Source organism: Benincasa hispida, chromosome 6, assembly GCF_027475165.1.
Source record: "Benincasa hispida cultivar pf3 chromosome 6, pf3_genome.v1.1, whole genome shotgun sequence".
Taxonomy (NCBI): domain Eukaryota; kingdom Viridiplantae; phylum Streptophyta; class Magnoliopsida; order Cucurbitales; family Cucurbitaceae; genus Benincasa; species Benincasa hispida.
This window is the reverse complement of record NC_143483.1, coordinates 58733534-58748654: the sequence shown is the minus strand read 5'-3', so window position 1 is coordinate 58748654 and position 15121 is coordinate 58733534. Positions and strand designations below refer to the sequence as shown.

Sequence of the window (15121 nt, the reverse complement as noted above, 5' to 3'; positions counted from 1 at the left end):
CCTTTTTATTCCTTTTTTTTTTTTCTTTTATCATTATTCTTTCTAATTTTAGGTTCAACTAATTACGCTTAAGATGAGTTACAAATATAATAGTCAAACCCAAAGTTTAAACGGATAGTAAAAAACTTTGCTATTACTCATAAGAGTCTATCGATAGGGTCTATTACTAATAAAGTCTATCACTGATCGATTTTACTATATTTATATTTATTTACAACGTTGTTATACACTTAATTATTGGCTCTAGAAGTACTACTCATTGTTTTTATCTTTTGTTTATTGTGTTGTACTCAAATTTGTAAAATTACTAAACTATTATAGTATAATATGAAAATTTTTCTATTACTATCGGGTACCGTACTCATTTTGTTCACGCAATAAATTTGTTTTCAATATTTGTAGATCTACCTCAGTATTGATGTTTCTCACTCTATTTTTAAATACTTGTTGAGTAGTTAAGCGACACACGTGAATGGACTAAAAAAAAATTATACAATAAAACCAGGTACTATTTGAGAAAAATTTCTACACTATCGACATAAATTAATATATCATTTAATTATGAATGAAAGTAGTATAACTAGACCAATCGAGAAAGTGGTATGTACTACAAATTTTGAGGGAAAATTGCAAAAACTACTCATAAAGTAGGGTGACAGTTACAATTATACCCTTGAACTTTTAATTGTAAAAATGAAGCCCTCGAACATATACGAGTGTTAAAATGGACCATCAAACTTGCATAATTATGGAGATTGTAATGATTGTATAAATTAGATCGCTTAATTTTTATCATTTGGTTAGGATCCAATTCCTACGACTATAATATATTTGAGGGTTCAATTTAACACTTGTACAGATTTAAGAGTTCAATTTTTATTATTAAAAACTTAAAGGTGTAATTGTAACTAGTAACTACCACCATACTTCAATGGTGATTTTTGTAGTTTGTCCAATACAAACAAAATAATTTTTTTTTTTTAAAAAAAAAAAAAAAAAAAAAAAAAAACCTTGTTCTCTCAATAAATAAATTTTCTTGTACTATTGGTTATCACGTTAGCATCAATTTTGAAAATCATATAGTTCATCACATTACAATAATATTTATGAAGGGAAAACTATAATGTGAACATAAATAGAGTACTATACTCGTAAATTTTCGTTTGAATTCACTGATAAAAGTTAGTTTAAATTATACAAATATATTTGAATTAGGCTTTAATCGTCTTTGTATTTGAATTTTGAATATTTTATTTTTACTATTTTGAATTTTGTTCAAAAAATTGTTTTAACATATTTTTCCAAAAGGTATCTTCAATCGTTAAATTTGTTCAAATAATATCGTTTTCGTTAAAAAAAAATACAAATAAAAGTCAAAATAAGCATAGCTAATAAAAGTCAAAATAAGCATAGCTCAAGTGACATAGTGTTTATATTATTAACATTGAAGTCACGTGTTCAATTCTCTACTTTACATATTATTGAAAAAGAATGCTTTCCAACTTTTACATACCAATCCATCTTATTTCAAAGAAAAAACTCTGCGATGGTTTCTTTTTAAACAAATTTCAAAATTATTGAATAATTAAGAATAAAACCATTTTCTATTTGTCCCTTGCTCCATTGTTTACTCTCCAATTCCTTTTAATTGACCTATGCTAAACAAATCTTTACGATAAATTTGGTAATGTTGATTTTTTTTTTTAAATTATGGCTCAACTTTTTAGTGTGCCTCTTTCTAATCGTTAAATCTAACTGTATGAATATATAATCTTATAAAAATTTAATTCTAATATTTTCTTAGTAATTTCATTATTTTTTGTTCTTATTATAGTCTATGTAAATTGATTCAAAGGGAATAGTTTTAGATATTGAGTAATTAAACGAGGGGAGTAAGAGAGTATTGAGATAAAAAAATAGAAAAACATTTTTTTCATAAATTTAATTAAAGTAGGGAGCTTGGGGGCGTTGACGAGTGATTTTTGTTCCTATAATAACGATAAATATACATTTTATCTTTTTTTTTTTTTTTTTTTGTACGTGTAACTTTTAAAATGTTGGATAATCTTTAAATCAAGAATTAATGTATTATTTTGGCTTTAAACTTTGAATAATGTTCTATTTTCATCTCTAAATTTTTCAAAATATTCATTTTAGTTCATAAACTTTTGATATTGTTTTATTTTAGCCTTTAAACTTTTAAAAATTGTCATTTTAGTCTCTACACTTTTAAAAAGTGCTTATTTTGATCTATAATATATTAAGAATCTGTTAACTATTTAACAAAATGGCAAAGTGACTTGTATTTTTGGATGATTAGACTACCAATAAGTTAGTTACAGTAAAAAATCTAATTTTTAATTTTGAATAAAGTGGCAAGGTGGAAGAATTTAAAAGACATTTTTAGTTCAAAATTTTAGTCGTCCAATATCTTGATGTGTTAGTTGTTAGCATTTTAGTTCACATTTATCAGTACATTTAGAGTATAGTCATAAAAAAATATAGTTTCCTCACGAGTTTGTTGAAGAGTTAACATAATTTTGATAGTAAAGACCAAAATAAACAATTTTTAAGAGTTTGAAGACTAAGACGAATGTTTTTTAAAATTTAGAGTAAAAAATATACCCGGATTAAAACTTCAATAGCTCACATAAGATTTAAACTTATATTTTTTCATTTTTGCATACGTCACATCAGAAGAAAAAAAATCTGGAATTCAGTTATTTCAGATTATTTGTTCATGAATCATCAAAGCTTTTCTTTTTTAATTATGATTTAAAACATCTGAGCATTTAAAATATGATGGGCATGTCGGTCAACTGACCCAGCGGTCGCATTTATTCAAACTCTCGTTGGTAGAGAATTAATTGATACCATTACCAAATTTCAAAATATAAAAATAAAATAGAATCCAATAAAAAAAGACAGGTTCTCGCCCTCTTAATACAAATGGTTAGAAAAATTTAAAATTTTATTTTTAATATTGATTAATATAATTTAGTTAATTGATAATCTTTATAGTTGTACACACGAGATGATTAGTGTAGTATCGAAGAGATAATTATCAAATGTAAATCTCTCTGTCCTATTTTGTGAAATTTATAAATTTGAGTAGTGTTATGTGATGTTGGAAAAATAGAGAGATTAATAATCATGGGTACTTATCTATATAGTGGGGAGGTGGTAGTTACTTAGATTGTGGGCCAAATTACCAAAGTTATCATGGATAGTTATTATCCGACCTTTCAAGTACTCTAACAATGATCGTTACTCATAATTACCATTTACATTCAAAATATTTTGACCGCCATATCATAAATTCATTTAAACAGGAATGACTATTTGAAATCAATTTATTAAATTGATAAATGAACAAATAAATAAAACATTTTTTCTTGGTCTCCTAAAAACGTTTACAAATAAAACATTCAAAACAATAAAATATTATGTCTGACAATAAAACCCAATTTCAAAACATTTAAATAACTAGAGACATACATTTAGCGGAAACGATTTCTTTTGTCCCCATATGGCTCTATCACAAGCCCGTCTATCACTCGTCAGCCTATTTCTGTCATTACCTAAAAAACATTAAGAAATAAATGTTGAGCATAAAAACACTCAATAAGTGATCCACTACTAAGGCAATTTGGGTAAACCGTTGAAACCAACCTAACATTATCATAATGTACCTATCATGTCATAACAAAACATGGCATAGGTAAAAGCCCAAAAACATAGCATAAGTAGTGATCTTGAAGAATCACAAAACATGACATAGGTAGTGCTCCTGTAGAAACACCAAATCAATCGTAAGTGTGAACCCCAAAGAACACAAATCATAGCAATAGTGGTGATCCTATAGGGACACCAAAACATTCATGAGTGGTGAACTCGGAGGCTTACTAACATTCGATGTACATAGCCCGATAGGAGAGTTAACATTCACCTCTTAGCCTAGCATACACAAAATAGTCAAAGAGGCTTAAACATAAAGTCATATTCTATGGCTTTCCAACCTATTCATAGTATAGCTTAAAATTACATAGCTCAATAAATCATTCCATCAGTCAATAGCATGCTCTCATGATACCATCTAGTTAACATTTTTATTTAATTTGAGTTGGGGTGTTCCAGTAAAAAATCACTTACCTTAAATCAAACGAAGCAATCCAGTCCTCTTAGCTTGAAAAACTTCATAGTGTAAATCCTAAAAATACATTTTATAATAAGTTTTATTTTCCTAAAACACAACACCCAAATTTTAGATTACTCTAAAGAACCATGACACATACCCAAATTATTTTTCGATATAATTGCCTCGAAATCAACCATAAATTTTTTTGGACAGCTTACTTTCGATTAAAAAATTCCTCCAAACCAAAATCTCAAAAATCAATCTTATCATCGTCATAAGGTTAGGACGACTGATTTGAAGGCGAACCAATAGTAAGACACTTACCTTAGATTGAAATTCCAAAATTTATCAAAGAAATCGATCTCCAACAAAAACTTGAATTAACGTTCCAAACACTCTGTTTGCTCCAAATTTATCTAAGGCTGCTTCACTCAAAGATTCAAATCTACACATAAATCATCCCTTATGATTTAAAATCAAATTCCCAACATTTATAACTAATCCAAAAAAGTTCCATAGTCTTAATGCTTTGGAATTTGTGGTACACTAATGATTTTTTTTTTTTAAAAAAAAAAACTTGAATTGATGCTCCAAACTTTATGGGTAAAACAAGTTTGGCGCAAAATTTAGTGGGTACTAAAGAATCAATCAAGAAATCCAATGAAAACTCATCAACAACTCACCAAATAAAAATCCGGTGAGTGGTGGTGGCTGGCGGATGCACAATGACGAACGACTAAAATAATGTGAAAGTAACATGGGTTTTCTCTCTATTGACCTCCCTTTGAAATGAAATGAATGGTTTGAAATGAAGTGGATTGTTGTCTTGATAGAGCAAAATAATCCTAGTTCTAAATTATTTGGGATTTCATAAGTTGAAGTAGTAGATTAATTAAAGTAGTAGATATATTAGATTTTCTTTTTCTAATATGGCACTTTATCTAATTCACAATCTAATTAATTTAAATTAAATTCAAATTTCTCTTATCAACTTAATTTAAATTAATTATCTTCTCTATTTTGTATTCAAACTCCAAAATTAAAAAGGATAAAATTTAGAATCATATTTTTTTCCTTCTTAAATTTCGATTTTTTTTTAATTTCCAAAATCATAGTTATTTTCCTTTTATTTATTTTCAAATCCTTATCCAACATAATCCAAAAATTTCAAATTTCTTATCAAATTAATCTCAAACCAGTTAAATTCTCCAATCAACTTGATCTTGACTCCAAAACCAAAATTAAATAGAACATACAATCTAGTAGTTGAGATAAATTACATCATTTCAAATATTTAATCAATTTAAGATCACACTTTTACCCAAATAAATTAATAAAAAATTTCCTTAAATTGAATCATAACTTCAATTCTTTACAAATACCATTTAAATTAAACAACTTACCTCCTAAATTCAAATTTGGCGTCAATTTAATAAAATAACGTCGAAACAATTCAAGATAATTTTTAAAAAAAAATTACACAAAAATTCGGGGTATTACGGTTATTCATGTAGTGGGTGAGTTAGTAGTTGCCCGAGATGTGAGTAGTTACCTAAGTTAATGGTGAGTGGATAGTTACCCTATTAAGTATGGCAGTTGCCTATATATATAGGTGATGAATATTTCTTCTCCATGTGACTCTCACAATCTTAATCTTTACATGATATTTGTTTCCATAATAATAACACATTATTTGCCACTCAAAGTTTAATTCATTGAATTAAATAAGTCCTTATATCATCAAATGGCGAATTAAAGAATATACTGTATTGGGATTTGAGAACATTGATTTAAAGAGTTTTGGGGCAAATTGAAGAATATACGGTATTGGAATTGGAGAACATTGATTTAAAGAATTTCAGATATTCAATATGGAATCATAAAGTAAGTGTTCACTCATTTACTATGTATCTTGGTTGAGTTAATTATCCTACTATGATCGATTGCTATTAATCATTTCCACATTTTAATTTAGATTGCCAAATTCCAACCCAAGTTACTAATATTTAGAAATTTAACTTAAGTTTAAATAAAGAAAGACGATGGTAATAATAATAGCAACTCGATATTATATTTTAATTATATTTATAGACTTCAAAAGTCTATTTTTATTATTTTTTTAGACATGGTCATTTTTAGTCAATAATATATGTCAAGTGATCGAGCTATGTTCTAAGTTGAAATGAGTCCTTCTTTCTTTCTCGTTATCTGTATGGATGTTGAAATGCTTGAAGGTTTGTTTGTTTGTTTTTTTTTTTTTTTTTTAAAAAAAAATTAAATCAAAATTGAGAAAATAATAACAACATATTGTTGTTGAGTATTTATAAGTGTTTAATGAGTTTCTTAGACCCCGTTTGATAACCATTTCGATTTTTATTTATGGTTTTTGATAATTTAGCTTATAGACACTACTTTCACCTCAAATTTTATTATTTTCTTAGCTACTTTTTACCAATTATTTAAAAAACCAAACCAAAATTTGAAAACTAAAAAAGGTAGCTTTTAAACATTTATTTTTATTTTTTAAATTTGACTAAAAATTTAAACACTGTATTTAAGAAATATGCAAATCGTTCTAAAAATGGGGAAGAAGTAGGCTTAATTTTCAAAAATAAAAAATAAAATAGTTACCAAACATGCCTTAACTTTTAATTTTTTGTCATACAGGTACGTAAACTTTAATCAATATCTAATAAGTCATCGAGATTTTTAAAAATAGAAAAATAAGGGAAGTTATATACACAAAATAGAAAAATTATAATCTTATTTGATAGATGCTTATAAAAGTCTATCAACGACAAAAACTGATAGAAGTTTATCACTAATCTATCAGTGTTTTTTTTTTTTTTACTATTTTTGTAAATAGTTTGATATTTTTCTATCTATGAAAATTTCTCATTTTTTACTATTTTGTGTGCAATAAATTCATAAATTTTCAAAATTGTGTCTAATAGATTAATGTCTTATATTAACATTTTTAAAAGTTCATAGATCTACTAAATATAAGATTGAAAGTTTAAGCTCTCATAGACAAAAAAAAAAAAAAAAAAAAAAAAAAAAAATCAATTTATATATAATTTGATTTTTTTAAATACGTAATTGATCGGGGATCTCTTACAAAATTATCTATTAGGCCAATTAATTTTTAAAATTCTTAAATATCTCAATTACATATTAGACGTAAAATTTAAAAGTTCATTCATTTTATAAGTATTTTTAAAATGTAAAAATTTAAAGACTTAAGACTTATAAATTCACATATTGAAGAGAAAGTCACCATACAAATATGTTTTAACGTTTATAGAGAAAACAGTGGATACCGTTTTCTTCCTACGGAAGTTAGTACAAATTAATATTATGAATTAGATTCAATATTTATTGTAATAAGGTTGACCAAATTTTAAAATATTTTGTTTAAGAAGAAAATAAAATAATTAAGGTTAAAATATCATTTTGATCACTTTTATTTTGATTTTGTCCTATTTTTATCTTTATATTTTTAAATGTCGTAGTCTCTCTACTTTCAATAAATATTAAAATTAGTATATATAACCAGTTTATAGTTAAACTTTTCTAAAAAAAATTAATCTTTATTAACATTTTTTTTTATAAATAGTGAAATTAGATTAATATTATAATTATAATTATTATTTAACAAATTTTGGTAAAATTTAACTTTAAATTACCAATTTTATTTAAAATTCATTGAAAACATAATAATTAAAATTGATAATTGAAAGTATATGAACTAAAATAATTTTTTTTAGTGCTACAATTACAAGTGTGAAAGATTAAACCTCGAATCTCTTGGAACAAAACATATGTCAATACCACTTAACTAAACTTACTTTGACATTAAGGTTCTGTTTGTTAATTATTATTTTTTTTTGTGTGTGTTTTTTTTAAAATTAAGTCTATGAACACCATTTCTACCTCTAAATTTCTTTCGTTGTTATCTATTTTTACCCATGGTTTAAAAAATCAAGCCAGAACTAAAAAAAAGTTATTCAAAAAATTGTTTTGTTTTTGGAATTCGACTAAAAATTCAATAATTGTATTTAAAAAATAGACAAATCATTGTAAAAAATGTGTATAAAATAGACTTACTTTTCAAAAACAAAAAATTAAATAGTTTCCAAACGAAACCTAGAGTAGAATATAAAGTAGAGTTCAATACCCAAAATCATATTTTAACCTAAAATTAAATTGTAACTAAATTTAAAATACCAAAGCGAAAATAGATTAATTGGCAGATGAGTTTGCGACAAACAGGTCTTGATTCCAACCTTCAAATTCTAAGAAAATGGAGGAAAAAAGTAACCGTATTTTATTTAACCAATTTAAAAAGAATTCAATATTTTACAAAACCCGAAGCCAATGGCTTAGAGAGAGGAAGGCGAGTGAGTGTGAAGTGATAAATGTACCATTGAAGAGCTCGAAATTGTGTGGTTGGAGGTCATTAATGGCTGCAGCGACAGGAACCAGAGGGACCCATCTCAGCCATTTCATTCAGCTACCATTCCAGACAGAGAAAGAGACTCTCATTTTGTGCATTTCAAAACCTTTGTCTCTAAGATTTGAAAGTTTTCTCGAGAGAAATGAAGAAATTTCAGTAAATTTAAAACTCCCTTTTCACTCCAAAACCAAATCCCTTTCCCGATTTCCGCCATCGTTGCACTTCGATTCCTTCTTGCTGCTTTAACCCTTTTCCCATTTCCTCCAAACCCTTCAAATTTTGATTCTCCATAGAGGATTTCGAGGACATTTGTGTTTTTTTTTTTGGTGGGTTTTGGAGGATGAGTGCTTCCAAGTTCATTAAATGCGTTACTGTTGGAGATGGAGCTGTTGGGAAGACTTGTATGCTCATCTGTTACACTAGCAATAAGTTCCCCACTGTGAGGCCTCTTTTATGAAATTCTGTTTCATGTTCTATTTTAGTTCATTTAATGCCTAACAATCTGTTAGATTATGAGTCTGTTTTCTAGTTCTTTGGATTTTGGCTAGTGTTAATACCCCTTTTTCACGGAGGATTTTCTCCCATTTTGTTAGTTTAAATGTGAGCTGCAAGAATGTAGGTGCATTACATCGAGCTTGAGCAATTGAAAATGCAGCTTTCCACTCTCTCTCTCTATCTCTCTTAGAATGGGTGATCTTCTCCCATTTTGTTTGAATATGAGCTGCATTAATCTCATAGACTCTAAGCTTGAGCACTTAAAAAAGGAGTTCTCTCTCTCTCTGGATTTAAGCTTCAACTCAACATTTTAGCCATTGAAAATGGAGAACTTTCTCCCCCTTTCTGAACACTGATGATTTTCTTCAAATTTCTTTTCTTTTCTTTAAATATGAGCTGCAAATACATAAACTACAGCAGTTGAAAATGGACTCTCTCTCTCTCTCTCAACATTGGTGATTTTCTCCCACTTTAGTTTCTTTCTTTCTTTAATATAAGCTGCAAGTACACAAACATTAAGCTTGAGCAGTTGAAACTGGAGCTTTCTCTCTGTCTCTTCAACATTGTTGGTTTTCTTCTATTTCTTATTCCTTTCTTTAAATATGAGTTGGAAGTACATAAACACTAAGTTGAGCAGTTGAAACTGGACCTCTCTCTCTCAATATTGGTGGTTTGTTTGGCAGGATTATATTCCCACAGTGTTTGACAATTTCAGTGCCAATGTGTCTGTGGATGGGAACATTGTCAATTTGGGATTATGGGACACAGCAGGTATATATGGATTCCTTGAATAAGAAGGCCTTTCTTTCTGATACCATTGATGATGAGTTCAGAGTCAGGTTTTTATTTCCTTTACTGAGGTATTATCATTTTTGTTTGTCCTTTGTTTTGAAGGTCAGGAAGATTATAGCAGGCTAAGGCCTTTGAGTTACAGAGGTGCAGATGTGTTTGTTCTAGCTTTCTCATTGATTAGTAGAGCCAGCTATGAAAATATCCTCAAGAAGGTACTGATTTGAAAATATAGGAACCTTGGTATTACAGTCAGTTTAGCTTAGTTTTTGGCCAAATTCAGTAACCTATTGGTTTAATAATTGGAAATCTGACACTAAAAACAACTTTTTGAAAATTTTAACAGACAGATGGATCAAAACTGTCTGCTAAATCCACCAAAATAGCCAAAATCCAACTAACTAATGTGGAATGTTCAAACCGACTGAACTAACTAAATAGGACTACTTTTTTGGTTCAATATTTTTTTCCCCTCTTCTTTCCAGTATTTTTATTTATTTATCAAATTTAGGAGTACAAACAAATATGGAGATATGAAAATTTGAATCTTCGACCTTAAGGAAAAGAGAGTAAATGCTTATTGCCATTGAGCTATGCTCAAGCTGCTTCCCTCCTCTTTCCAGTTTGGACTTGATTTCCTATTAGGAATACTATGGTACATTTTGGTCTTGTTTTTAAAATTAGTCTAAGGTTACTATGACAGGGCTTCTTTGAAAATAAATAGTTGAGAATGACCATCAAACATGTTTTTCTTAACATTATATTATAAAAACAAACCTAACCCCAAGCTAACTTGAGAAACAAAGTACTGCATTGCTTTGTTTGATTCTAGTGCAATGTTTAACCATATTGCTTCATTTTGATTTCTCAGTGGATGCCCGAACTGCGTAGATTTGCACCTAACGTTCCAATCATTCTAGTTGGAACGAAGCTCGGTAGGTAGACAAAAGTAATTCATCGATCATTTGATGTTACATTTTGTTTTATTAGTGTCCATTCGAGTAAATCCACAAGCAATATTGAGAAAATTTGTCTCCATTCTGTTTAGATCTCCGTGAGGACCGACGATATGCTAATGAACAAATGGGATATGATGTTATTACATCTTCTCAGGTTCGCTTCCCCAATTCTTGTTTCTTTTTTCTTTTCCAATGTGAACTATAAAATGTTTCTAGAAAGAGAAGCTCAACTTTGTGTACTTAACATTAACAAGCAGGGTGAGGAGCTGAGGAAACAAATTGGTGCTTCAGCTTACATTGAGTGCAGCGCTAAGACACAGCAGGTAGACTAGACACATAGAAAGATGTTGTAATTTTTGCGGAGATTTTAGTGCTCTCTTGTAAGGGTTGGTTTTCAAGGCGTCGTTTGGTATCCATTTCGTTTTTTGTTTTTTATTTTTGAAAATTAAGCCTACTTCCTTTCAATCTCTTTCAATGATTTGTATCTTTTTTAAGTACAAAAGTTGAATTCTTAGCCAAATTCCAAAAACAAAAACAAGTTCTTAAAAACTACTTTTTTAGTTTTCAAAATCTGGCTTGGTTTTTGAAAATATTGGTAAAAAAGTAGATAACAAATCAATAAATTTGGAGGTGGAAGGACTGTTTATATAGACTTAATTTTTAAAAATAAAATGATTATCAAATGGAGGCTAAGCTGCATGATTATCCCAATTAAAAAAGGAAAAAAAAAGGACCATGTACTTGGATGAACAATATCTAACTAGAGCTTATGGTTGATTCTTTAGAATGTCAAAGCTGTATTTGATACTGCCATTAAAGTTGTTCTGCAACCTCCAAGGAGAAGAGAGGTCACGAGGAAGAAAAGGCATCGAGGATCGGGCTGCTCGTTCACGTAAGTCCCCCCCCACAAAAAAAAAAAAAAAAGCTTTCATACTCTCGCTGTTACAAATTATGTAATTCTGTCATTGCTACATAACCATAGCAGGAGCATCATTTGTGGAGGCTGTGCTGCCTAGAACACGTCGTGCTGCTGCAATGTCTGAGTGATCCTATTTCATGGAGGTGCTATACTTTGTTTCGTTTTAAGCTTGCTCCAACAGCTAATCACACCTCTCTATGTATTTGTTAAATCTGTTCTGTGGCTTCATTAGTTTAAATTGTAGTGGTAGAGGAGGGTATGTTGATCTCCATTTTGCAAACCAACTTGAAAATTGGAGGGAATTGTTCATTCTCTCAAGAACTTGGGGTATATATTGTAGCCTTTTTGCTGTAATGCTTAAAGAATACCCTGCCTCTTTCAATCTGTTGATTCATTTCTACGATGCACATCTATTCGATACGAAACACCTGCATGAGACTAGATATCCGTGGTCGAGTTAGAACATAGCTTATTGTGATCAAATGTTTCACTTCTTTTAGAATTTAGCATTCTCTATTAGAGGTGAAAGTCCTTGAACTACTTTCCATGGATTCCTTTGCCAATGTAAGATTTTGCTTTTACTTCAATTGATGGAAGGGTTTGGTTTGTTCCACCATTTTTGGACAGTGTGAGAAGGAGAGGTTACATCAAATGAGATTTTTCTAAAAAGTAGTTTTCTTTTTCTCTCTGTTGAAACTCCCAAATCCATAAAAAAGGATCATGTTTGGTTCAACTGATTTGAATGCGAAGGGTCCTACTTTAGTGAGCTTTGGCTCCCTCTGTTGGTACTGTAAAATCTTGAAAAGTGAATCTGAACAGTTTGTACTGCTGCTTTTAGAGTGGGAAGGGATGGCAAAATTTGTTAGAGGTATTTTAAATAATAATAATTAAAGTATGCTATGTAAGTGCATTAATATTTTATCTTATTTAATTAGATTGGGTCCTACTATTATATGATCTAATTAATTAAGGTCTTCGATCCTTAATTGAGCATAAACTAAATAGGTAGAAGTCCATTCCTAATTAATTAGGATTTAATAGGAACGTAATTGAATTAATATATAAAGAGACCTTAGTGCTATGGTTCATAATATATTAAAACAATAAACATTCAATATTTCTTGAAATTCCATCTAGAGAGAGATTCCACTAAGGACATTTAAAGTTTTGGTTGAAAAAGATAATAGTCATATCAAACTTATCATCATCTTGAAGTTATCATCAGTCTCTCAATGGAATTCGATATGTTATTTATTCTTGGCAATTTGACATGAATGGTTCTAGGTTTAATCTATACAATATAGATTTAAAGTATTATGTAAACACGTGGTATGAGAGCATGAATTTTATGTTGGATTGTTGGTTTATATTCGTATTCTATTGGTATTGTGATTAAATTTTGGTTTCGATAAAGTTGGTTAAAGATTTTATTTTTTTTTTTTAAAAAAAAAAAAAATTAAAATCTCAGTTCTCAGTTTTCCACCGATTGGAGCACTAGATTGGTTTCTTGGTTCTTTTAATTTTTTCCTTAAAACTGAATGCCAATTGAAGCATCAGATGATCAATTGCAAATTAATTTTACCGGCATTCTTTGTTTAATGAAATTTGGTGTGGGTTTTAATTTGATGAATTTGATGAAATTAAGTGGGATTTATTTTTTAAAATTGATTGTTAATATTATTTTGGCTAATAATTAATCAATGCAATTATTCTAATCTTACCTCTATTAGGAATACATCAATCCAATTGATTTTGCCGGCGATTCTTGTTACATCTTGCTGTTGTTGATAATTGAGTAGATTTAAATCTAGTTTTTTAAATCAATATTTTTGTGAATTTAAAATCTAGATTTTTAATGGATGATTATGTGAATTTGAATCTAAAGTTTAATTGATGATTCAAGTTTAAATTAGATTGATCATATTGTGAATTTAGGTTTAAATTTGATTAATCATGTTGTGAATTCAAGTTTAATCAATTAGATTTAAGTTTAATTGATCACGTGGATTTGATTCACATGTTTATTTTGCTTTAATTGTATATGTATATGCAATTATTGAGTAAATTTTGGTAAAGACAATTTGGTGTTCTCTTCCATTATTTTAGTACAATAATATTATTATATTATTGTGCCTTATATTTTGGATTGAATTGGTCAAAATAACATTTTACCGAAGTAGCCTATATTATCTAGATTATTTTAATTCTAAAATATAATATGCGCATATTCATGAATTTACACAGATAATTATCAGCCCAAAGGAAGATAATAATTTGGCCAAATTGTAGGTATGCATATGGTAATGAACATGTGACAATTATAAGAATTGCACATGTGAAAAAGTAGTTGGTCCAAAGAAAGACTATTTTTTTTACGGAGTTTATTGTTAGTACTTTGATTACTAAGTTGAGTACCATTTACAGTTGGTGTCTTTGCTCAAAAACTATACATCAATATTGTACTAGGTATTTTTGTTAAAGGAGTCCACCATATATGTGAATTATTTTTCATATTTTAATGGTGAGTATATATTGTATTGTTTATGGAATCTATTGGTCTTACTCAAATATTTAGAAATCTGAGTTCCATCCCTAAGTTGAATGAATCGAACTTCAAGATTTGGAAGGAAATCCTAGAGATATTTCTCTGGTGTAGGGATCTAGACCTTGCATTAAGGACCAATAAACCTATTTCTACTAAGGAAAACTTGAATACAACTAATATTGAGAAATGGGAACGGTCAAATCGCATGTGTCTGATGATCATTAAGCACTCCATTCTAGAGTCTTTTTGGGGCTCTATCATGAAAGTGAAAATTTCAATAAGTTTCTTGCTCAAATTGATAAATACTTTGCTAAAAATAAAAAAGGGGGAGGTAGATAGTCTTTAGACTTATTTAACTTCTATGAGATATAAGGGCAATGAGAGCATAAGGGAGTACATTATAGAAATGTTCAATCTCGCAGGTAAACTAAAGGTACTTGATATTGAGATAAATAAAAATTTACTTGTACATCCGGTACTTATCTCTTTTCCTGCACAATTCACTCATTTTAGATAAACTATAATACTCAGAATGATAAATGGAGTATTAATGAGCTTATTTCACGATGTGTGCAAAAAGAAGATAGGATTAAGAGAGAAAGGACATAAAGTGCTCATTTGGCAACTGACTCCGGTGATACGAAGAAAAGGAAATCTACGGGTGTTGTAGAAAGGACATCTTAGCAAAATAAGAGCAAGAAACATGTTACTGAAAATCCTTGTTTTTTCCTGCAAAAAATGTCACTTCAAGAAAGATTATCCCAAATATGCCAAATGGCGTGTAAAGGAGGGTAAACTTTTTCCTTTGATTTGTTCTGAA

At 28.9% G+C, this 15121-nt stretch overlaps 1 protein-coding gene across 2 annotated transcripts; it reads left to right on the top strand.

Annotated features, from left to right (window-relative positions):
• Positions 1 to 8456: 8456 nt before the first annotated feature.
• On the top strand, positions 8457 to 12138 carry ROP9 (RHO-related protein from plants 9). Of its 2 annotated transcripts, none has more exons than XM_039033588.2 (8): positions 8457 to 9033; positions 9773 to 9860; positions 9984 to 10093; positions 10750 to 10813; positions 10927 to 10991; positions 11095 to 11160; positions 11623 to 11729; positions 11823 to 12138. In XM_039033588.2, the coding sequence occupies exons 1-8, from the start codon at positions 8935 to 8937 to the stop codon at positions 11851 to 11853; spliced, it is 630 nt and encodes a 209-aa protein (XP_038889516.1). In that variant the 5' UTR covers positions 8457 to 8934; the 3' UTR covers positions 11854 to 12138. The 2 variants fall into 2 exon arrangements, with proteins under 2 accessions (XP_038889516.1, XP_038889515.1); XM_039033587.2 differs by having other exon boundaries at positions 11820 to 12138.
• The last annotated feature ends 2983 nt before the right edge of the window (positions 12139 to 15121 follow it).